The sequence below is a fragment of the Myotis nattereri genome (genome assembly GCF_964212035.1).
Source record: "Myotis nattereri genome assembly, chromosome: 18".
Taxonomy (NCBI): Eukaryota; Metazoa; Chordata; class Mammalia; order Chiroptera; family Vespertilionidae; genus Myotis; species Myotis nattereri.
Window position 1 is genome coordinate 40,009,177 of NC_138093.1, and position 26,472 is coordinate 40,035,648.

At 41.1% G+C, this 26,472-nt stretch overlaps 1 protein-coding gene across 2 annotated transcripts in view; it reads right to left on the minus strand.

The window, feature by feature from the left end:
* POU2F1 (POU class 2 homeobox 1) overlaps positions 1-26,472 on the minus strand; it is a 122,625-nt gene that overhangs the window by 53,573 nt on the left and 42,580 nt on the right. The window contains exons 2-3 of one of the 2 annotated variants that reach the window (XM_081112569.1): positions 25,595-25,752; positions 1,052-1,117 (exon numbers count right to left, since the gene is read on the minus strand). In XM_081112569.1, the coding sequence (XP_080968695.1) occupies positions 1,052-1,109 (58 nt within the window). In that variant the 5' untranslated portion in view covers positions 1,110-1,117; positions 25,595-25,752. The remainder of the gene's footprint in view (positions 1-1,051; positions 1,118-25,594; positions 25,753-26,472) is intronic. The other variant, XM_081112568.1, reaches the window with a different exon arrangement.

Consider the following 26,472-nt stretch of genomic DNA (forward strand, 5'->3'; position numbering starts at 1 on the left):
AAGGCACTTTTAAACAGCGGGTCACAGAAGCAAGTCCTTGCTAGTGAAAAACCTGGCTCACTCAGAAACTGGCACTTTCTGTACTTCCCAGCCTGTAATTCCCTATGTGGTTGAGGACTGTAATTTGTGCCTTGACCAAACACTGGGGCAATCACCAGCAGATAGACACAGTCAGATGTCTTCTGAGCCACGCAGAGTTAAATGTGGGCTGTGGAGACCATCTGCCCTGGATGGATAGCTTTCCTCTCTGGGGCCTCAGTATTCTCATTTACAAAGTCACTAGAGGCCCGGTGCATGAATTCGGGCACCGGTGGGGTCCGGCCGGCCTGCCCGATCGGGGCCAATCAGAGCGGGGGGGGGAGGGGCCTGCAGGAGGTTGGCCAGCTGCAGTGTGCATCATAGTAACCAGTCGTTCCTGTCACTTGACTTGTATATATATATGTAGATTTTCTCCTGACAGGTTTAACCAAGTGTAATTTTTCTTTTAAATCACCAAATAAAAGGATGTACTAAGAGCAGGTGTGTGTTTTTAACTATGTTCAGACACTATCATAACTTTAACATAGTTTCTATTGAATGTGGGTGGGTAAGATTTATTATGTTGTTAACACCTGTAACAAGAGCAACTTTGTACTGAGTGTGTGGCTTGCACTGTGCTTAACACTTCCTCTTTAGTGCTCACAATGACCTCTGAAATATATTATCCCTCTTTTTGGTTGGGTCTCAAAACGATGAGGGAAACTGCCTCATATCACAAAGCTAGTAAGTGGCACATCCATAATTCATACCCAGAACTACAGGGCCCAAAGAACAATGCTCTGAGCTGCTCTGAAGCTTCGCAGACAAACGGCAGCAAAAAGACAAGCCAAGTGCAGGAGAAGTCGGGTATCTGAAGCAAACACACCCGTTTCTGCAGGTACTAAATTACATGTGATGGCTCAACACTCAAATCCGTCTTCATTTGCCCATATGAGTCCCGGTTAAATGGAAAACCTCCTCTTTTATTTCTACTAAGTTGAATGAAAAAGCTCAGTCTCAGAGGGTTTCTTACCTGTGCTGCTGTCTCCACTCTCCACGGACGATTTACCGTTTTCTGGCGGGTTGTTCATTCTCGAGTCTGCAATAAATCAGAGGTGAATGAAGTTTAAAAAATTGGGGATAGAGTTAGGGGGACAAAATTGTGGCAGAGGGAAAGGTTAAGAATATTGACTAATGTCACAGCCCTGTAGTTCAAAGAGACTGAGTCAATGCTAAAATGTTGGAAATTGCAATAAAAGTTTGACTGAAAAAATTCAAGATTCCATCAACCTTGAAGTGATCCACAAATAAGGAGTCTTTCTAATAAACTTTAAGATTCTTCTAAGAAAGAGAGCAGAAATCTAACCTAAAAAGTAACAATAGATCTGATATGTAAAAGGTGTAAATGCTTTGTAATATGAAGCATAAAATGTTAAAGAAACAAAGCTGGGGAAGCACCTCACCAAGTAAAACATGTTAGTGGCCAATAAACTTTCTTTTCCCATGAGCAGAGATATTTGTTAATTATAACCAAACAAGCCACTGATAATCTTGACAACAGACTGGACAGTAACTCAAAAGAATGGTATACGGCTACGGCATATCTAAAAAATATCTCCAAATTTACTCCCTCCCCCAAGAAACTAAGCATATGTCAACGTGATATCTGAGTTCACACCTCAATCATAAACCAGTACAAGGAGTTACCACAGGCAAAACAGATACATCTAATAATGTCAAGACTGACTCACCACCATACACAACCACACCCACTTATGAATTATGCTGCCTTGATACCCCCAAATGAACCCACTTCTGTGCCTCAGATCTTTAGGTTATCTTTTTAATGAAGATGTCACAGTGAAAAGTTTTCATCGAGCAATGTTAGGTTTCCCAGAAGACATGCAACAGATGGGACAAGACCAAGTTTGCTTTTCTTCGACTTCTTCAGAAGTGTGAAAACTAAATATACATTAAATTAAATACAGACCTTATTCTACTTCTACAAACTCAAACTTAGGGTATTTATAAATCCAACAAGTTTACTATCAAGCAAGCTCTGCCTTTTCCCCACCAGGTTAAGGACAATTAACTACTGGTTAGTAGAGAATAAACAATTTAACTATATTATATTTGATTTTTTTTTTTTTACCAGAGTCCATTTTGTCATATGCTTAAATATTTAAATAGGAAATCAAACAGATCACTAGAGTCCCTACCACGTTGCCACAGTGGTATTATGTACATGCACAAGGGATGAGAGAGCTTCATACATTTCACTTCCAACCCAGAAGCTGGGCACCAGCCATTCTAACACAGTGTTTTAAACGCATGCCTGTCTTATGTGCTTATGCAGGTCTTTCATGTCTTTAGTTTGTTTTTCAAAAGTTCAAAGGGCTCAGATTCTTATGTCTTTGGTCATAAATAAGGGTTGTTCTACAATTTCCTTTCCCTCACTGCCCAGAAAAATGTAAATGTCATCTGAAAGCATGCTAAGGTTTGAAAGAAACAGGTGTACAACTCAGTGAACACCAGCTTTCTGAATGACTTAACAAAAATCTTATGAAAGCCAACAAAGATCACAACACATGTAATAGAATATGCCATTAAGCATACACACTGCTGAACGCTTCCTTTAGACCATATTTTAAAAGGAAGTGGGGAAAATAATGAAGCAGTTAACATTCATTTTAAAAAGATAATTTTCTACCTATCATAACAACAAAGAAGGCATAACTCTTAACAAGTCATGAGCTCAACCTTATACAAGTCATATCCTAATTTTCCCATCCATAAATTAAAGATTATGTCACAGGCACTCTATGTGAATTTTCTAAGGATTTTCTATTGAATTGTCAGGAACTTCAAGGACATTTAACAAATTACTTCATGCACAAAATAATAATAAACATTCTGATTAACGGTACAACTATGGGAAGACTGTTTAAATATTTATTAGCTAAAAATAGATATAATTTCTTATTCTAAAATATAATGCTAAAAATATTTCAAAAAGATATTTTCCTTTCCTTTCTTGAGTTCCCAACTTAGTAAATATAAACTGAAATAAGTAATTTCCTTTTTGATATTTGGAGTGCTCCCCCCTGGACACCCTGAGCTGACTGTATAATGAGTCTAATACACACTCTGCAAGTTGCTCTTGATGAATTCTTGACATCGGTTTGCTGGTTCAGCCATTCACATGGTTAACAGTGGCTTTTACAGTCTGTGCAGACATCACTACTACCCTGGATTTAGGCCAAGCCTTCTGTCTACCTACAGTTCAAACATTTTTCAGAACTATCATTTTATTCTAACCCTGGCAACTGTGAAGGTGATGGGGACAGCCTGGCTTTTTCAAATGGGAAAAATGGCAAACAGGAAAAAGCAATCATTTGCAAAGATTTGTAAGATATATGAGTCCTGGAGTTCCCGTCATCTAACACTCCAGGTGACCAGAATAACCTAAAGAGGTTTCCACAATTTTGTACACAAGCAGGCAAAGCTCAACACAAAGTATGGCCACCACGAGCATCCACTGTATGTCTAAAAACCAAAGAGACTCCAACTCTTATAAATCATAGTCACCAAAGACATAATTTATATACTCAAGCCAGAAAGCCCCTCTCCAAAGGCTTGTAGCTCTATAGGGATAACTCTAAAAATCTAAAAAAAAAAACCCACACAAAAAAACTCTAAAAATAGGCTTTCCAGTATTTAAGACTGTTTTGTGAAGAGAAGCTAAATTTTTTAAAATAAAAAGGCTAATATTGTCAAAATTTGGAAAGTTCAGTTTCTAAAATCTGGAAATTAACCCACAGCCCAACTGCAGTAACCAGGGCAGTCACCCAATCTGTCCTCTTGGGAGCAACTCTGCACTGTGGCTCCACCTGGTTTGCACTAAGTACTTTTGTTTTTTACAAGACATTTCAACTAAGTATGCAAAACATTTTTATTAACATTCATATTATTTAGGTACACTACAGACCTTGTTTCTGATCCAGAGTGTTTTTAGAACTACATGACATGCTCTCAATAGAAAATTTTTTTAAAAAGCAAAAATGTCCTCCATTCAAGTTGAACTCTAAATCCACAATATTTACTGAAAGTCTCCTCTGAACCAGAAGAGCTAGAAGTAGGGAGGGACCTACAGCAAATTCAAGTACTGGTGCTTTGCAAATGCTCCCCCGCCTTCCCTGTTCCACTGGTCTCTCCTCTCCCCCAGCCGGCTGTATAAGAGATGAAGCATTTCTGCATAGCCAACCCCACTCCCACTATTTCCACAGTAAAGCTGTAAGAAAGAGCCGTGCTGGTACCCACCTAGAACAAAGTCACTGCAGTCCAGCATTGCTGTGAAATCTTCTAGGTTCACAGTCCACAGCAAAGAAACAGGTAACGGATTGGGGGGGTCAGAAGGTATTACTATTTCTGACAAAACTAAGGGAACTAGAGTGGGAGGTGGAAAGCGGGCTGGGGAGAAGCAGACTACAACTTCAGTTACACCATAGCCATCTTCAACTGAATAAGGAAACTTCAGTTGCTCAGAGGAGTTTTAGTCTCTGCTATCAGCTAGGACTGACATTGTCAAGGCAACTGAAGCATGAAAAGTTCCCCTTTTTGTAATAAAATAGAAACAAAGATTGCAGCTGGCAGTTTCCATAATGAAGCTTAATCAGTATGCAGGTGATTAGGGCCTTATGCAAATCTCTCCTCGTTAGCACAGCAGCCAGCACTTTGAAGTCCATGAACAATTCATTTACAGAATACACTGAGAGCCCTCCCTGCATAATTTAAATCATTGCATAAATATTTATCAGTTCATTTGCATATTAATTGGCAGTGCGTGAAGGGAAAAATTATCTCCTGAGTGCCAGCATAATAATTAGGAGGATAAAATGAGATTTCTTCCAATGGCCTGGCTTCTCGGACCTAACTTGAGATAGTGCCAGGGAAGAAGGGAGGGACAAGAGACAGAGTTCTGTTAAAATGCCACTGAAATGACACGTACAAATTAGAAACAACTCCACAGACTTAAGCACCTTTAATCTTATTCCTGCTGGCAACAATGACTTCAGTAATAAGAGGATTTGCAAAAACCTTTCTACACCATCCAGATAATCCCAAGGAAACAATTAGCAAGGTAGAAGCAGAACACAGGACCATCAAGATGGTGCTAGCCCACTGATAGGGAAGGTTCCAGATTATAAACATGTGTCCTCGGGGGGAAAGTACTGCTCACAAAAGGCAACAGTAAAAACCCAGAAGCAGGGCAGGATGGAAAAACCACCTTAAGAGTTGGAAGGCCTGATGCACAATTCTTTTTCTACTATGAGCTAAAAGGCTAGATTAGTGGATCACCACATGATGTGTAGCCTTCCCCATCAACCTCAATCAAAAGTGGAAGACAACCCAGGTGGCATGGCTCAGTGGTTGAGCTTCAACCCATGAACCAAACAACCAGTTTGATTCCCAGTTAGGGCACAGGCCTGGTTGCCGACTCACTCCCCAGTGTGGGGTGTGCAGGAGGCAGTTGACCAATGGTTCTCTCTCATCATTGAAGTTTCTATCCTCTCTCCCTCTCCCTTCCTCTCTGAAATCAATTATATATATATATACACACACACACTAGAGGCCTGGTGCATGAAATTTGTGCACTGCGGGGGATGGGGGGAGGAGTATGTCCCTCAGCCAAGCCTGCACCCTTGCTGGGGTCCAACCCCAGCGGGTCCAGGGGTCCCCAAAGGTGTGGACGGAGTTGGCGAAGAAGGAATGACACGGAGACAGCGTTCAGTTGATCATCATAGCCGGGTTCTCTTGTCAGGGTCTCCAGCCAGGTTCTGTAGCCGGGTTCTGTCCAGGTTCTCCAGCCAGGTTCAGTCACCAGGTTCTAGTCAGGTTCTCTTGCCAATTTCTGTAGTCAGGTTCAGTCCAGGATCTTTTGCCATGATCTCGTGCTAGGTTCTGTCTCTAGGTTCTGAGGCTAGTTTCTGTCCAGGATCTTTTGCCATGTTCTCTCCAGCGAAGTTCTTCTGTCTCTAGAGAACGTTCTGTGTAGGTTCTGTGCCTAGGTTCTGTCTCTCTTCTGTCTCTTGCTGTCTTGTTACATCTGTATTTATACCAGTTGATTCCAATCCTATCAATCTCTATTCCAAAGGTTAGGGCGTTTCTTATCTCCATTCCAGGGAGTAAAGATTATGTAGCTTAAGCATGATTATTCGTAGTTAAAGTGATTAATTACCCGCCTGGCATTTAGTTAAGGGATTTTATTCCCTCCCTAACTTCAGGGGGAAATCCCTACCTGGGGAAACAACCTTTCTCAGAGAGGCGACCTTGGTTAAAACACATAGTGCCAAGAAGGTGAGCAAACATATTAAGAACAGTATGCCATATATGCCAGGTCCCTTGAAACAGCAAGGATGGACTGGCTCCCGGCACACCCTCTCTAATCTGGGACCCCTCTAGGAATGTCCCTATTCCTGTGGGCCTAAACGGGCAGTCAGACATCCCTCTCACAATCCAGGACTGCTGGCTCCCAACCACTTGCCTGCCTGCCTATCTGATTGCCCTTAACTGCTTCTGCCTGCCAGCCTGATCACCCCCTAACCACTCCCCTGCCAGCCCGATCGCCCCCAACTGCCTTCCCCTGCAGGCCCAGTCCACCCTAATAGCCCTCCCCTGCCAGCCCGATCACCCCCAACTGCCCTCCCCTCCAGGCCTGGTCCCCCACAATAGCCCTCCCCTGCAGGCCTGGTCTCCCCCAATAGCCCTCCCCTGATGGCCCAGTCCCCCCCCAACTGCTCTCCCCTGCAGGCCCGCCCCCCCCCCCACTGCTCTCCCCTACAGGCCATCTTGTGTGTTGGAGTGATGGTCATTTTGCATACTTGCGACTAATTAGCATATCAGGGCTAATTAGCATATCCTTCTCTTATTATTTGTTGGAGCGATGGTCAATTTGCATACTGGTCATGACTAACATATCTGATCGTGATTAGCATATCTGGGATAATTAGCATATCCTTCTCTTATTACATAAGATATATATACACTGAGTGGTCAGATTATTATGATCACCTGATGTTTGTAGGCAAATTAGCTATAATTTCATGCTGAAGTTGCTAGAGGGCCAGACCATTATAAATAAGGGAAGCAGGTTGTTTACCACAACAGAAGTGATTTTTTTTCTGAAGATATGGGTAAACAATGTGATTTAACAGCCTTTGAATGTGGGATATATATACACATACATATATACACACATATATACACACACATATATATATATATACACACACACATATATATATGCACACACACACATACATACACACACACACACGCAATGAGTGGCCAGATTATTATGACCACCCCATCAGTACTTCGTTGGGCCCCCTTTTGCCTTCAATACTGTGGCGATTCTTCTTGGCATTGACTCCACGAGATGTTGAAAGGTGATGCGAGGAATCGGACACCATGCCTGATGAATAGCACTGTCCAGTTCTGTGAGATTTGATGGCTGTGGAACCAGCTGCCTGATGGCTCTTTTAACTTAGTTCCACAAATGCTCAATTGGATTGAGATCTGGTGATTGTGGGGGCCACCTAAGCAAGGTAAAGTCTCCCTCATGTTCTTGAAACCACTCCTGCACAATATGAGCACCGTGGCATGGCACATTGTCTTGTTGGAAGAAGCCGTCTCCTTTGGGATACGCCATCAACGTGATAGGATGAACTTGATCAGCAACGATACTTAGGTATGTTGTGCTATTCAGACGTTGTTCCACATGAATTAAAGGGCCCAAATCATGCCAGGAAAACATGCCCCAAACCATAACACTGCCCCCACCAGCTTGAAGGGTTGTACTCATGCATGTGGGGTGCATGCTTTCATGCTGTTTCCGCCAAATTCTCACTCTGCCATCGGCATGATGCAACTGGAAACGTGATTCATCGGACCACATGAATTTTCTCCAATGCTCGACTGTCCAATCCTTGTGTTCCTGTGTGAATTGGAGACGTTTTATCTTGGTAACTGCAGACAGCAAAGGTGTTTGAACAGGCCTTCGGCTTCCATATCCCATATGATGCAGTGTATGGCTAATATGCCTACAAACGTCAGATGGTCATAATAATCTGGCCACTCAGTGTATATATATATGTGTGTGTGATTGTGTGTGTGTGAGTGTGTGTATAAAATCCTACTAAATACATCTATAAAATTTAAAATGAATTTACAGGTAAAACATCAACCCAAACTTTTTAGGTATTACAATGACAACATTGTGTTGGAATCATTCTAGATGGTTCAGAAGATTTATTTAAAAAAATCACATGAAGCAGACATTATTTCCCCTTTAAAAGCAAGGACCCCGAGCCACAGAGGGCTGGAGCACTCTACCCAACATCACACTAGCAACATGGAGTCAGGATTTAACCAGATTTCCTGACATGAAATCTGAGCTCCTGGCTCTTACCCATGATGGACAAGCTCTATATTCAGGGACGCGGCAGACGTGGGGGAAGGCTCGAGTAAGGCCAGGCTAAAACAGCATGTTTCAGTGTGGTCAGGAGACCAATATTTGGTGACAAGGATTTGTGTTTAAAAGTCAAGTGTGCGCAGACACACAGGCACATGCACTGGGTGAGGAGAGTTCCCGGGGGCATTATCCCGCTACTAACTGCTTTGATTTAGAAACAGTCTTGGAGCACGCCAAGTGTCTGCCTTTTAAAAATAGTTCACTTTTACCAATGCTAAGGGTGAAATTGAACTCAACATGAATATGAGAAAATGAAAGACAAGATTTTTATAAAAAAATCTTAAAAAGATTTCCTTGCAAATCAGTAATAGCTAGAAACAAAACCAAGAATCTCTCTCAACTTTCAGATCAGCACTCCATTTATATTGCTAGTTTTTCTGTTTTATAGAATCACAAAGTGCATATGAGGAGAGGGTATGGGGAGAAATCGAACACTGCCCTTTAGTACCTGCGAGACCTAAGTGCCTTCCCTCTTTGAACCTTAATTTTCCCATCTGTAAAATGACGCCGTTTCTCTCATGAGTTGGCTGTCAGGATAAGTGTGCTCACGCCTGTCAGGGCAGCTGTGCCAGGGAGACATCAAGGCATGAGGCAGATATGGGACAGCTTTCAAGATCATAAATTTTATTCAATCACAATTCATAACACTGTAGTAAACAAGCAAGACTATAGTATGAAACAGAATATAAAATTCAAATGAGTTTTAAGGCAGAATGTATTGGACTATATAAGTTCTGCTTGGCAGTTAAAGATGAGTCGCAATGATGAATGTGACTAGAATATAGCAAATGTCATAAATGTTTCCTTCCCTCCTCTTCTACCTTCATAAAATTTTAAATTTATTGTCTGTACTTACGAAATACCTCTGCAACTCACCTCCTACCTCTCTGGGCCACATGTAGTAACACTCCTAAACTACTCGTCTCATGTCTTGGAGCTACAGCCATACAATCACTGCCAACTAAGGAGTGTTTGCTGAAAGGTACCATGCAGGGCAGGACCTTGGTAGGGTAATGAGCCTAGGGTCCCACAAGGGGAGAGGAGAGAGGGTCTCTGAACAGCAGGGGGCCTACTGCTCACTGAAGGTCAGTATTCAGAGAGGGACCCCATCCCCTCTACTGTAAAACTTCCCATCTTCACTCCAGGAAGAGGGAGAGGGCAAGAGAAAGAGGCAGCCCTGAGATGCAGCTATCCAGGGTGACAAGAAGACTCACCGTTTTAATGGGAAGGGGAATAAAACTCCCTTTCTGCCACCCTTGATCTAGGTACCTGCAAATTCTAGAGGGCAGGTTTCAATTCCACAAGACTGTCCAGGTCTCTCTAGATGGATTGAGGGAGGATGGCTACCATCTCTCCCCTGCATTCCCCCAACCATGGCACAGTCAGACCTAAAGCAAGGGAACAGAGAGCTTTACTCATAGTCTCAAATGTCCACTACATTTGGTCCTCTGTCTGAAATACAGTAAAATGTAACCCAAAAAAGACAACCTTAAAAAAAAATTCCAGATTTCCGGGAGGTTTGTGGGATTGTCAGTCATTCACATTTTAACCTGAATTAATCCAACTCAATTGCTTTCACTTTATATCTAGTTTAGGAGTCCATATGTGATGTGATAGTTGTTTCCATTGGGAAAGAGGGCAATAACTACTCTTATAACCTTACTAGAGGCCTGATGCACGAAATTCGTGCAAGAATAGGCCTTCCTTCCCCCAGCTGTTGCCACCGGCTTCCCTCTGGCACCCAGGATCTGGCTTCCCTCAGGCCGCTGGTAGGCACCTGGGACGGGGCTTCCCTCGCAGCCCTGGCTTCATGTGGAAGGTCATTGGGAAGGACAGGACTTCCAGTCTAATTAGCATATTATGCTTTTATTACTATAGATTTTATAAAAAGTAAATTGAGGCCTAAATAATGCCTCTTAGGTCAACTTAAAATAAGTGCCATAAAAACACTATGTACATCATAACTATTTAATTTTAATGCAAAGTTCATAAATATACATTCATTCACCAATTTTTTATGTCAGACCAAAACCTTTGCTTTCAGTTGAGTTTCCTCTTCTTCCTTGGATGACAATTATATCACTAATACATACCCTAATCTTTTCAGTTTCAATTTATTTAGCTTTGTTTTTCAGGCTTTTCCATCCTCACATTTTACACTGTACATAATATGTATAGAATAAATATAAAGAAAAAGGAAAGTCTCAGGAAACAATGCTACTTCTTGGATGTAATGCACTGATACATTTATTTTCTTTAACTGCTGTTTTCAACCTACTTAATTGACCCCATGACCCACATATTGAAAAACTGCTTTAAAAGTAAGACAGGAACTTAAGACATGTGAAGCTTTCTGAATGCAGAATCTTTTCCATTCTTTTCTTTTAGAATAATCAATCCCTAATATCATACAGCTCTCCTATTCAAGTCTAATTCAACAGCATTTTTAGTAATGACCCTTTATCACATCTTTTCAATGCATTCAAGTTAAAGTTTTCACAAAAGCATCATTTTTCTTTTCCTTGGTTTATATAATAATTATTTAAATTGTATAATTAAAGTAAGTAGTACAACAGACTTGGGGCACAAGTAAGTCAACAACTCTTGGTCACCATACCACCCACTAGTGGAGGCAGATCTGCACAGACCACTAAAGAGGAGCACTCAGCATGCTGTGGGGCAAACACAGAGCGAAGTCAGTGGCTCTACTCTGTCATTTAAATGGAGGTTTGTAGGGAAAGCCACCCCACTAAGAGGCAGCTAGTAAGTGGCATGTGCTTCGGATCCCTTCTGTGGACTGTGCTACCTTGTATCTCTGCAGCCTGTGCACAGCTCACTGACTGCTCCATCTGACACTGGCATCCAGTAAACACATCATCATTACAGAATCCAACCCTGACATTTCTCAGTGGGGAAAGTATGACTGTCGCATAGCTCTACTGAAGTTTTAGCAGTGGCTAGGAATACTGAACAGTTTTTTATATACCTACTTGCCATCCATAAATCTTCTTCAGTGGAGTATCTATTTCTTCCTTTTGGATTTTTCTAAAAATCTCTATTTTCTAATGGGCTGCTTATTTTCTTGTTAGGGCTGAGTTTTCAGAGTTCTTTATATATTGTGTAGATAAACGTCCTTTATCAGGTATGTGCTTTGCGAATAATTTCTGCCAGTGTGAGCTTGTGTTTTGATTCTCTTCACAGAATTTTGATAAAGTCTAATTACTCAATTTTCAATTTTATAAACTCAGTTTCACTGTCGTGTTTAAAATCCGTTCACCAAGCCTCACATCCTGAAGATGTCTTCTCTGTCTTTTCCCTAATGTGCGGGGTCTAGGTTAGGGTTTTATTTTTAAATCTTCTGTCGGAAAGACTACCCTTCCTCCGCTGAATGTCTTTTATTCCTTTGTCACAAATCAGCGGGCTGTACTTGTTTGGGTCTATTTCTAGGTCTTCTATTTGGTTCTACTGATCATAGTGCCAATCACACCACCAAACTCCCAGGCTTGATTCCTGCAGCTATTTCTAAGTTTTGAAATTAGAGAGACTGATTCCTCCCATTTTATTCTTTTTCGAAAATGTGTTAGCTATTCTAGTTCCTTTGAATTCCTATATAAATTTTAGAACCTTATCTATTAAAAAGCTCGTGGGGATTTTGATAGGATTTGCCTTACACCTGCATATCTATTTGGGGAGAATTGATACTTCCTATGTTGAGTGTTTTAATCCACAGATACAGTATGTCTCTCCACTTCTCTATATACAGTATTCCTTGATTTCTTCCATCAGCATTTTGTCGTTTTCAGTATACAAGTCCTGAACATGTTTTGTTGGATTTAAAACTAAGTTCATTTCTTCAGCCATTTTTTATGGGTAGGTCAGCTGGTGACAAAATTCTTTGTTTCATCTCAGAATGTCTTGATTTCCTCTTCATTCCTGAAGGACATTTTTGCTGGAAATAGAATTGGGGATTTTGAGCTCTTTCTGCACTTGAAAAATGTCAGGGCAATGCCTCCATGGTTTCTGATAAGAAATCTATCTCTGAAATTGTTTTCCCCATAGGCAAGGTGTCATTTCTTTCACTATTTTCCAGATTTTTCCTTAAGGTTGGAAACTCAGTTAATTTTAAGTAAAATTTACCCAACATAAGACAATCATAGAAAATGAACTTTAAGTGTGGTATTATAGGTATGTTGTCATGTTCTGTTAAAACTACCACTTTTGGCCCAGCTAATCTGGCTTAGTGGTTGAGTGTCAACCCATGAACCAAGAGGTTCCTGGTTCGATTTCCCATCAGGGCACATACCCCAGTTTCGATGCCCCATGGGGGGCGTGCAGGAGGCAGCCGATAAATGTGTCTCTCTCTCTATCCTTCTCCCTTCCTCTTTAAAATCAATAAAAAATATTTTTTAAAAAACAACAAGTACCACTTTCATGGCACTACTTAAGAAACCCCAAGCAAAGCACTCAACATCTGTTATGAACTGAATCTCTCCAAAAATGTTACAGGCCAACCCCGCAGCATCTGCACATGTGATCTTACTGGAAATATGGTCTTTCAGATGAATAAGTTGAAATGAGGTCATGAGGATGGGCCCCGGCCAGTGCTACTGCTGTCCTTATAAGAAGGGGAAATTTGGACACAGACACATACAGAGGGAAGTGGGGTGGCAGGAAACAGTTTCCCAACACCACCTGGAGCGGGACCCAACCCTGCTGACCCCGTGATCTCGGATTCCTGGCCTCCTGAGCTCTGACAATATATTTCTGTTCTTTGAGCTGCCCAGGTTGTGGCACTTGTTACAGCAGCCCCAGGAAGCTAACACAACACCTGAACCCGAAGTTCCTCACTGACAAATTATTTCTTTTTAAAATTAAGGTTGTTTTTAAAATTAAGATAAGATTATAAGCTATTTTTATAATAATCAGGAATTATAAAAATGATGTTATTATAATCGCTTGATAAATACTTAACAAATATAAGATTTTTCTTCTGTTATAATAAAAATGTTTAAGTAATGATCTTAAATATTTCCATGTTTTTTAACTAACTTTTAATTCATAGGCCAGAAAATCATCTTTACTGTAATGGTAAGAAGAGTATTAATATTTTAGTCCTCAAATTACATTTCTTAAGAGATTTAAAAATTCTTTTGAAAACTTTTTAAAAAAGAACACTGTATGGAGGTATGCTTGACATATGAAAAGCTGTATATATTTAATACATACAACTTGACAAGTTTGGAGATGAGTGCGTCCCATGAGACCACAATTAAGGCATAAAATTATCCATCACCTGCAAGTCTCCTTTTCTCAACTTCCTTTTGAATTAAAAAATATTTTGGGGTTGTTTTTTTTTTTTGTTTTGGGGTTTTTTTTTTGGTCTTTTTTTAATTTTTAATTTTTTTCACTGATATTAGAGAGAAGAAGGGGAGAAAGAGAGACACACATATCAGTGAGACAAAGAAACATCAATTAGTTTGCCTCCCGCAATGCCCCGCCTCAAATGGGGATCAAACCCACAATCTGGGTTAAGTGCCCTGATTGGAAATCAGACCTTTTGGTATTCGGGACGATGCTCCAATTGAGCCATCAGGCCAGGGCTGAACCTTCTGCAGCCTTGGCCGGGTAGCTCAGTTGGTGAGAGCATCACGCAGATAAGCCAAGGTTGCGGATCTCTCTCCTTCTCTCAAAAATCAACACATTAAATAAAATACTTTTGTGAGTGGTAAGAGTACTTTAACATAAAATCTACTTTCTTTACAAATTTTGGGGTATATAATACAGTATTGTTAACTATAGTCTTCTGAAAACCTAAAATTTGACCCCACCAAAAAAATTCCAAAACTGGCTGCCCCTCTGGCCACATGAGCACTGGACGCAACCCCAGCTGGATGCAGGCGCTGCGACAGTCTGCAGCACTGGCACTGCCCACAGCACAGGACAAACAATAGGGAGGGTTGACAAGCTGACTGAACAAAAAGCAAGGCATAGTTTTGGACAGAATGTTTTCCTCTCTATGCTCTACTGCCTGGACTTCCACACTTCCATGAGTATTAAAAGTGCCAGCCCGTACGAGGATGTGTCTAGTCTAGCATGTGCCCAACAGGGGAGGAATTCAATAACCATGAGCCCCCCAGCCCTGCCAAGTGAAGATGATGAGCAACTGCAAGGGATGCTGGGCGTAGTCAAGCAACTTTGTAATCTCTCCATAATGTCAACAGCATCAATAAGTTTCATCTCATCCTTGCAAGCTCCAGTTGGTCAGAAAGAATTTAACTGGAAGAACAATAAAATCCATCAATATAGCTCGCCTTTTAGAAGCCCTAACATGACTCCCCCAAACAGAAAGATGCCAGGCATTCTAATGTACATTACTCCTCATTTTGAATAGTATAGATTAAAACGCACACACATTACAATTCTGTGCTAGAAGATCTCCACGCTGCTGGGAACAAAACATAGGATGTGAGCTACTCTAAATGTATTTTTAATATCTCATGCTCATATTCTGTGCATCGCCCGCTCTTGGCCAGCCAGATGGTAATTTAATGCAAGATTCCTGGGTAAAGATGAATTTCAGTGGGTGAGTCAGGTTTTAAGGCAAAGAATCTCCTGGTTTGAGCAATTCTGGGTATTTAACAAAAGAAGAAGGAATTTCCTTTATACTCTCAACATTACAATTTCATTTAAGATAATGAGCTTTTATTTCCCCAAGCCAATCAATCAGACACGTGAAATGTTATATTAATTTTTAATAACACTCTTTGCTGTAACATCTTTTTCCATTAAAGGTGTTTTAACTAATTTTGAAAGGTTTATTTTTAAAATATTTTGGGAAATTAATCACTGCTTGGTCAACTATAAAAGTAAAAACATGGAGACAAATGTTCAGTTAGACGAAATATACCTTTGAACTTGCTCAAAATAGTTTACTATAGTTTAAACATGTTTATAAGCTACAAATACTTTATAAACACCTTCTTAAAGGGGATATGACCTACACCTTTAAACTACATTATAAAGATGGTGAACAGGATTCCCACAGTGAAATCATTCCAGAGGAAGATGCGGTCTCACTGTACTTCCTCAGTGTGCCTCTCGTGCTCACAGCATCTTGGATGGGTGAACTCAGGGAGGAAATGATTCCACCATCAGGATCAGTTCATCGGTTAGCATGGAAAGGGCTGAATTTATAATTAAATTTTAATTCCAAAAATAATCCAGCTTCATTTAGTAATGGGCTTTGAAACCAGAGGGAACTAGGTTTAAACTCCGGTTCTCACATCCTAAACTCTAGGATTCTGCCCCTAAGCCTGTCTCCTTCTCTGTAAATCAAGTACCATAATACCCTTGAGGGTTCTCCGCAGGCCTAAATAAAATGTATCTGAAAGCTTCATGGCGCTCAGTAGTTCATTCATGGTTGCTATATTGTTGTTAATAGAGAAAATACTGAATGTAAAATAAATAAAACCTTTGTCTTCTCTGTTCCCACATTAATATTTTAAGTTAAGCAAAAGGAAAATCCATATGAACTGTCCTTTGGTCTGTTTTATTCTCTTAGGCATGTTGTGTTACTTTAAAAGAAGAATTTTTAAAAGGCACTCTAGGAGTCAAAATATGTAGATTCTGATCTAGATGCTGATCTCATTTCTGGCTGCCTGAATCTCCATAAGCAAGTTACTTGACCTCTCTGATCTTCACCTAGGTTAATTTGTATTATGATGATTAGATTAATCTTATAAGACTATTATTTACAAAGCACTTCAATTAACTACCATATAGAGATTATTGCTAAAGTTATATTATCACAGAACAAACCCTATTAGCATTAATTTCACAACTTGTTCTAAAGAAGTTAGAGCCTAATCTAAGTACAAGGGCCAATCCGAACTGTTCTCCATTGCTGGCTAGGGCACAGGCATTCGAAGCATGACGCCATCACAGCAATTCATATCAAATCAAACAAATTTCAAGGAAACCAAGATGGTGGCATAGGTAAACACCAGAAATTGCTGCCTCGCACAACCACTTCAAAAATACAACTAAATGACAAAACGGACATCATCCAGAACCACAGGAAGGCTGGCTGAGTGGAAATTCTACAACTAGAAGGAAAGAGAAAAGCACTGAGACTCAGAGGAGGTGCGGTGCAGCAGTAAAGTGCAGAGGTACAGAGGCTCACACCGAAAGGGCTGGCAGCTGAGGACGCCGGTGTCTTTTTCAATCGGGAGGGAGTCTCAAGCTCCCGACTGCTCTGAGCTCCAGTTCCAGGTGAGTCTCTCGGGATCCAGACTCATACGGGGAGAAACTGGACTGTCTGGCATTGGGCAGAACTCGAGGGTGGCTTTCTCTCAGAGGTGCTTGCAGCGATTACCGGGACACTGAGACTCGGGGCCTCTTAGGGTAGGACTGGGGAGCAGCCATAACTGCTTGCTCTGCCCTGTTGGTCCCCTGTGACCCCGCCCCACCCAAGCTGTGCACAGAGGCTTTTGCATATGAATGCCCTGGCCCTTTGCAACCTGAAAATTACCTAACAAACTGCAGCTGAATCAGAGAGACCCAGAACTTCCAAAAGAAGGTCCAAGGCCCCACAGCAGCTTGCATTGCTTCACAGATGGGCCTCATCTGGGCACCTCCAAACCCCAAACAAAGAAGAGGAAGCTCTCCATAGCTCCTGCTGGGTAGCCTCAGGCAGAGGCTAAATTAGCATCTCCTTAGAAATCCAAAAGCCAGTGTACCCAGGGGTGAGAGTGGGACCATCCAATTATAACTCCTCAGATCCATAAGTGACACACTCAGGGGGCAGACTCAGTGAGCACCAAAGCCCCACTGAAGCAAGTCTTACCCCAGAAGAGTGTCTCCAGCTCAGAAGTTCTTCCATTGCAGACACAGCTGATTCTCACAGCCAATTGGCCTGGAGGTCAATTCCTCCCAGTGATACCTAAACAATCAAGACTTAACTACAAGACTGTGCACAAAGCCCACAAACGGGTGCACCAAGAGTGTCCACCTCAGGTAATTGGGGAGGTTGAGCCACTGGGCCCTGTAGGACACCTAACACAGAAAGCCACTCTATCAACACAGGGAAGCATAAAAAATGCGGAGACAAAGAAACAAGTCACAAATGACAGAAATGGAGGAAAGCAAACTACTGGATATAGAGTTCAAAACCACACTTTAAAGGTTTTTCAAGAATTTTCTAGAAACCGCCGATAAATTTAGTGAGACCCTCAAGAAATCTAGTGAGACCGCCAATAAATTTAGTGAGACCCTCAAGAAATCTAGTGAGACCCTCGAGGTTATGAAAAAGGACCAACTAGAAATTAAGCATACACTGACTAAAATAAAGGATATTATGCAGAGTTTCAACAGCAGACTAGAGGATCACAAGAATCAAGTCAAAGATTTGAAGTACAAAGAAGCAAAAAACACCCAACTGGAAAAGCAAAATGAAAAAAGAATCCAAAAATACAAAGATAGTGTAAGGAGCCTCTGGGACAACTTCAAGCGTACCAACATCCGAATTATAGGGGTGCCAGAAGAAGAGAGAGAGCAAGATATTGAAAAGCCATTTGAAGAAATAATGACAGAAAACTTCCCCTACCTGGTGAAAGAAATAGACTTACAAGTCCAGGAAGCGCAGAGAACCCCAAACAAAAGGAATCCAAAGAGGACCACACCAAGACACATCATAATTAAAATGCCAAGAGCAAAAGACAAAGAGAGAATCTTAAAAGCAGCAAGAGAAAAACAATCAGTTACCTATAACGGAGTACCCATATGACTGTCAGCTGATTTCTCAACAGAAACTATGCAGGCCAGAAGGGAGTGGCAAGAAATATTCAAAGTGATGAATAGCAAGAACCTACAACCTAGATTATTTTATACAGCAAAGCTATCATTCAGAATTGAAGGTCAGATAAAGAGCTTCACAGATAAGAAAAAGCTAAAGGAGTTCATCACCACCAAACCAGTATTATATGAAATGCTGAAAGGTATCCTTTAAGAAGAGGAAGAAGAAGAAAAAGGTAAAGATACAAATTATGAAGAACAAATACACATCTATCAACAAGTGAATCTAAAAATCAACTGAATAAATAATCTGATGAACAGAATAAACCAGTGAATATAATAGAATCAGGGGCATAAAAAGGGAGTGGACTATTCTCGGGGGGGACAGGGGTGTGGGGGGTGTGGGAAGAAACTGGACAAAAATTGTACACCTATGGATGAGAACAGTGGGTGGCAGGGGTAAGGGCAGAGGGTGGGGTGGGAACCGGGTGGAGGGGAGCTATGGGGGGAAAAAGAGGAACAACTGTAATAATCTGAACAATAAAGATTTAATTTTTAAAAAATCAAACAAATTTCAGAGTTACAAATGAAATAGATATATATTTGGAAAGTCATTTTATAGTCATCCCACAGAATTAAAGGCAATCATCATAACACCTGGATTTATCAGAGGCTACGAAATTAGCAGAAAATATTTACCAGGTGTAGAAAGACTATACTCTTTCTTTGAACTGATTCATTGAAAACAGAGTAGTTTAGTAACTCAGAAGGCAGGAGAGTTCTTACTTTCCCAATCTATGAATACAAAAAGAGAAAAAGGCAAGACTAAGCTGTATGAGAAACATAGCACTTTCAGGGGGAACGATCACACACGTGGGGAACACGGACTGACTGCCCACCAAGGTATGGTTTGCTGCCCTGGGCAGGCCCCTCTCTTGTGCCCACTTCCTCGTCTACTACACAGGGACCAGCAGCTGTCCTCACTGTGGGAACACACAGGCCAATTAGAAAGTTCCTGGAACATGCATCATAAGGTGTTACTTTTTCATGAAGCTGGATAAAACAGCCTACTTACTATTTTCTTTAAAGGGTACATTTAACTAACACACACACATACACACACACATCCAACATGAACCTCTCTCCAATTTACAAGTATCTACTTCAATTAGCTTTGAGTATATACAAAGATAATAGATACAGACAGATGAATATAGGTTGCTATCATTGCAAAGCATTCTGAGAAAAGATACAAGATCACATTTTTGTCTTAGAAAATGAGGAAGATCAACACTTGGCACCCAGGTGTGGAAATTCGTTCACCATCACTGGTTGACCATCATCCTCTTTACCACGAGGCCTCCAAATTCTGTAGAGAGTTCTCCAGTAGAGAGTTCAGCAGCCTCAACCAAGGAGGAGTTGGTACCTGCACTGACTCTGGCCTGCCCTATACCAGTACTTCACAGCTATGTTTGAATTTCTGTAACAGTTGGTGTAACTGGTACAAATTAATGAACAGACTGAGTGGTGTAACTAATTAATGAAAACCACCTATGTTTTATATTACTGTCTTCAGTGCTCATGTAACTAGCCCATATAATTTTTCCTTATATATTTGTGATGTTTCTATTTCATAAAACTCTGAATCAAGAGCTTAGATTCAATAGTGCAAACAAAATAAAAAATGTAAATACCTCAAACTGCCTTCTTAAAAAAGAGTTATTTTTGTGAGAGAAGGGGCTCATACTAGTTTATAATGAAAGTAAAGTTTAACATAAAATTCTGCCACAATTCTCCAACAATGTCCAAAACTTACTAAGACACTTTACTGCAGTATACTACTGAAAACAAAGAAACAGAATTCTTTTTCTTGGGAAAAAAAAAGTCTAATTTGTACGCACTTTAAGTTCTTTAAGGAATTTTTTTAAAACATTAAATTGTAAGAGGATTTCCCTAAAACAAAATGAAAAACACCTTGAGACAAATAAATACACAAAACAAATAGAAACTTCAGCACTCCCCACCCCAAACTCTCCGGAGCAGAAACTGTAACAAGGAAAACCCGCCCTCCCTTTCTTTCCCTTTACAAGAACACGATGGCTGCCACCTGACAAACCCTTCCTGGCTATCCACTGGCTCCTCTACAGGCCTTTCATTCTTCTGAAATCTCCCCAATTTAAATAAGCCAGGTGTGGTCCTTATAACAGTAATCCTGCTAGACCTACTGATTATGCACAGAAACGCGCTCGGCCAGCAACAGCAAAGAGGTTGTGCTGGCCTCAGAGTGACTGAAAAAGCTTCAGTACTCATTGAGTGAAATAATAATTATTCTTATAAAGAACAAATACCAAAAAAAAAAAAATCCCATCTTTGCTGGAATCATCAAGCAAAATAATGCAAAGTATTTTCCCCTGCCCACACGTGCCTTTGTCGAGTGACAGTAATAATGTGTCTGTGAAAAGTTACAAGATACCAATTACCAAACAATAACCATTATTTTACTAAAGCAACATAATACTTTCAGAGTGTGCTCCCTGTGAGTCCTTTAATGTTATAACCAACATCCAGAGAAATAGAGATGGAAGCGATATAAAATCTAATTTAAATAGTAGTTAATATGGTGCATCTTTTCCTTATATAAACTGAATAGGACCGCTGGTTGATTTTACTGAAAGTTAATTTTTTTGCAGCAGTGATTCTCAAGGGGCAGTACCTGAATCCGCATCAGCAACATCACCTGGGAATTTATCACATTCTCAGGCTCCACCCCAGACCAACGGGATCAGAAACTGCATGGGAGGCCCCAAAATCTGTGTTTGCACCAACCCTGCAGAAGATGCTGCCACATGCTGAACCAAGATTTACAGTGTCTGAAATGTGAAACAGAAAACGCAATGCTTTCTCTCACTCCTTGGAACTAAGTGAGGCATAGGAACAAAACAATGTGTAAAGAACTCAATGGTCTCCGAATGGAGTCTGCTGGCCAGTATCTCATGGTCTACAAGACACCAGAGGTCAGCAGTTCGTCATGTCTCTCCCACACACAACAAGCACAGACAGCATCCCTGTCCCTTCATGACGACTTAAGGAGAGCAGAGTCCCTGCACATAAGACACTCAATCCACTACCACTCATAACCCACTTTCAATCACCAAGGCCTTCAGACAGGAGGCAGCAAACCTAACCATCTATTCCTTTATAATGAGAAAATAATAATTTTCCAAGATGTACTAGGTATATGAGGGATAATCTGTAGTGTGAGTCATAAATTTTAACATTCCTTACTAAGAACTACTAATAAGAACTAAAAAAAATACAAGTATTCAGTTCTTCCTCAGTATCCAACCCTTCAATGCTGCCTTCATATTACAAGACACACTTTTCATTTCCCTGTAACTTCAGTACACCCTGTCACAATTGCTTCCCTATTTCCTTTAAGACATGGGTAGCACTTCAAAGAATAGCTAAACTAGTGACATTTAAGTGACCAGAGACAAGCAGAGATCTAATGGGAAAAACCACTGGGTAAATCAAATATACTATATGCTATTACAATTCATGAATTCAAGGCCACTGAGTAGTTTTCTGCAGCTCAAAATTAAAAAATGAATTGCTAAATACCTTCAGTATTACACTTGCAAAATGTACTTTTAAAACTATATTGTAAGTTAATCAAAGACGTCACAATTTTTTTAAAAAAATCCATTAAATTCAAAGGAAGTGTTTGTTTACTTATTCCCAGGAATATTTCAAAATCTGTTTTATGATAAAACTAGAGGGCCCTAACCCGTTTGGCTCAGCGGATAGAGCATCTGCCTGCGGACTCAAGGGTCCCAGGTTCGATTCCGGTCAAGGGCATGTACCTTGGTTGCGGGCACATCCCCTGTGGGGAGTGTGCAGGAGGCAGCTGATCGATGTTTCTTTCTCATCGAAGTTTCTAACTCTATCCCTCTCCCTTTCTCTCTGTAAAAAAATCAATAAAATATATTTAAACAACAAAACAACAAAACTAGAGGCCCAGTGCACAAAATCTGTGCGGGGGGAGGAGGGGGACGTCCCCTCAGCCTGGCCTGCAATGACACTTGCCTCATCGCCGGGGCAACGACGCAAGCATTTCCCTCTGCTGCCCAGAGGCCCTCCGCGGCTGGGGTGGAATGCTCATGCTGCCCGCTCTCAGTGGCTGCTCCCCCAGGACTGGGGGACTCCAGCGGAGCTGAGAGAACTGGGTGCCGCCATCTTGTGGCTATGGGCACCACCATATTTGTGATGGAGTGGCTGTTAATTTGCATATTACCCTTTTATTAGATAGGATACATGATAAAACTTTACTCAAAGGCCAGATTCTTGACCTTATATACAAGGCAGAATACAGAAAATAACATACATTTGAATTTTCTTCTGCTTGTCATTTTCTTTTCTTAAAATACTAGAGACCCGGTCTGCACCCTCTTGCAATCCGGGACCCCTTGGGTAGGGTCCCTAGGCCTGGCCAGGGATCAGGGATCAGGGCCTATCGGGGCTTTCCTTCCCCTGGCTGCTGGCAGCTGGCCCTGCCCCTGCTGCTGCCACTGCTTGCCATCTGTGTGGAGCTGCCACCCTTCCCCCACCACCAGTGGCCTCTTTCTGTGGGTGAGAGGCATGGGATGCAATTGCTTGGCTGGCCTGGGCCTCCCTCTGTGGGGTGATCACTGGCCGGCCCCGCACACCCACCACAGAGTCACTGGCCGGTGGCCTGGGCCTCCCTCTGTGGGACAATCAATCACAGGGCCCCCAGATCAACCGCCCTGCAGAGGGAGGCTCCACCCACCTGCTGCAGCACCACTGGCTGGGTAGCCTGGGCCTCCCTCTGCGGGGTGTTCATGGGGTGATGGAGGACGCCCCCCCCCCCCCCACATCACATCCGCCTTGGCTGGCCTGGAGCCAGTGTGTGTCATAGTGTGGTCGTTGGGACGGTCGTTCTGCTGTTCAGCCGTTCAGTTAATTTGCATATTACATTATTATTATAGATATGTGAATTTTAGAGATGTTTTTACTTAAATGTTAAGGGATGTTTTTGCTTAGAGTAAATTCAAATCTCAATTTCTAAGCTTAATATATTTCCAGTAATTATTCTTCTGGAAAAAGAAATACTTGAGAAACAAATCCCACAGTCATCACTCCTGTCTCATTCTACATCAGAGCAGCAACGCTGGGTAAACTGAAGTTGGAAATTCTGACTCACAGGCTCCTCTCTTTCTGTTAAATGTTGGTGGCCCTTCGGGACCATCCTCAATCCACTTCTCACTGTAACACTGATTTCAGAGCACTCTCTTTGTGTCACTCCTGGGCCTGACTGATCCAAAATGCTAATTCTTGACCCTCATGCTTGACTGCACTACAAACTCACAGTGCATGCTGGCTGCCGTTCCCACTCTTCCCACTTGGAGAAGGGCAATGCCATTTAGCCAACGACCTCAGCTCAGGGGAAAGACCTCAATGTTCTGAATTCAGCATTTTTACTCAATTCTGCCACTAACACCAAGGACAGAGCTCCTGGGCTTTTCTGGGTAGTTGTTCTCATGTTGCATAAAGAACGGTGAGTGGTTACTCTCCTTTCTCTGGACATGAACAGGAAGCATATTTCCCTGGTTGCTGGCAGCTGTTTTCCAACCATGAGGAAAAGAATCTGAGGGCAAAGCAACATTTGGAGCTCAGTCCTGTCTCTGACGCTCCGGTCTCTCAATCACAGAAGCCACGTTGATTCCCTTGTGTTTCAGCCAGTCTCAGTTTCTACTAGGCTGAAAGCAACCCACCAATAACAAATATGCAAATTACTAAGTTACTAATTTGATGTGTAAAGTAAAATTAGAGTTTTCAGACTACACTAAGGATTTGTTTTCTGCTAAAAAGTGTGGCTGCCACATAATGTTTGGCAACTTTGCAAAACTCCTATTATATGTGCACATCTTGGACAAAATGTGGTCTTTTGATTTGTACATGATGGTGTTAAGTTACGGATTTCAGTCTCAATTCTATTCTTTCTGCACATCTATTTAGCTCTTATAATTTTCTACACCATCATAAAACCAAAATGATTCCACAAGATGTCGGGCCAGCTAAGCCACCGCATTAATACACTCTCAGCACCGAACACACCATGGGAACCCCCACCATGCTCCTATGGGCCTTTCAGCCCTGGCAGTTTCTGCTCCTTCAACCCAAGATGCTTCTGCCCAGGTGGCTTCTTCTGGCTGTTTAAGTCTCTGTCTGAATGTCATCTCCTCAGCAAGACCTTCCCCAAATATTGGTCTAAAAAGCATCTCCCTTCTCAAGTTACGATCATGTCACCCTACTTGGTTCTCTCTGTTCTTCTCATTTTAAAACGTGTTTACTTGCCCCACCTATCAGTCCTACTCATTACGGCAACCTTAGTGCTTGCAGAACCTGACAAGTGCTCAAAACTATGTGTTGAATGAATGATCAGGGACATTGGTGTTAAGGCTACAATAAAACTCCTCGAAAGAAACTATTTCCAAAAGAGGAATATGTACTGAGAGCGCACATCTATTGATTTTGAATAAAGGCAGCCCCCTAACAAAATCCTACTATACTTCTGATAGCATATTTAAATTTCAGCAGTTAAAATATGTTTTTTATTAGCAAATACTTCTTTTATAAAGTCAGAGCCATAAAGGAGAAAGAGTGGCTTCTGATTTGTGGTGTTCTTGGCCATTTAATTAATACTAATCTCCATTTTATTCATTCTCTTTTGTTTCTCCTAGATTAGCATGGGTTCTCAGAAATGATAAATTTAGAACTGTCTTCTAGTTAATTGATGTGAAATCTGAGAACATTATGAGCAGAAATTCCAGATTCCCACTATAAATCCAGACTGATATTTAGGATCTTGGTAAATGGCGGTAAACTCAGTTAATAACTAAGTTACAACTTGCTCAGCAGCCTATAAATAGGCACAAATCTTTTAAGAAACTCAGCCATTCCAAATCACATCCCAGGTACTGACTGTGCCTCTGAACTCTGCGAAGTAAGACGAATCCTGCTGGGAGTCCTTCTTAGATTCCAGCTTCTCTTTGAAAAATCCTGAGTAGGAAGTCAATTCCTCTATTTGCCGTGGTTGAACAAGAAGCACATTATTTCAGGAAACTGATGAATCATCTATGTGTTAGTCAAGCATTTACTATGTGCCAAGGTGTTAAAACGGGCGTGTAGAGTTTACTTAGATTTACCCACGTTACCAATCCCTTTGCTCACCATTCTCTCTTCCATCCTCAGTCTTTCCTCTTGAGTTCAAGATCCTTTCATAAGGACAGCCTCTAAAATTTTCTTTAGCTTAGGTATGATGGGAGCCAATTCCGTTTTTTATTTGTGGAAAAAATGCACTTCATCTTTATTCTTGAATAAAAGTTTATCTGGGAAAAAAATGTTTAAGCTGATCATTATTATTTCTCAGCATTTAATAAGCTTGCTATATCTGTAGGCTTCCATTGTTACTGAGTACAGGGAAATGGGGCCTCATTATGAGCAATTGTCTATTCCTTCTGTTTCCTTATTAAGACATCCTTCATATTTTATTTTCTGAAGTGTCATATAATACATCTAGGGGTAGAATTTTTATCTATCCAGCGTGGGGTTTCATTGTGTTTCCTGAAGCTGAGAACTCCAGCCTTCTGTCAATTCTAGAAAATTCTCAGCCAGTATGTATTTGAATTGATAATAGCTAAGAACTGTATTCTCGCTGGAAGTCCAATTAGATTCATTTTAAACCTTCTCATTCTATCCTTGATATCTCCCAACTTCTCTTACACATTTTATCTTTCATCTATAACCTATAACTAATTTATAACTGCTGCTACATCTAGTTCATTTTCTGAGCCTTGTCATCAATCCATTCTTCAAAAAGAGTCCAACCTACTACTTCACTTGTTCACTGAGTTTCTATAATTCAGTGACTATTCCCTTCCTTTCTACAAATTGCTTCTTTGACAAATCTGCCTCCTCATTGTTATGCTTTGTTCTTTGCCCATGTTTTCAACACCCTCTTTTATTATTAAAGTCTTTATAACTTTAATACTAAACCTGATTGATCCGATTACTCTTAAGTCCTTGCCGGGGAAGAGGGTCTACTTCTA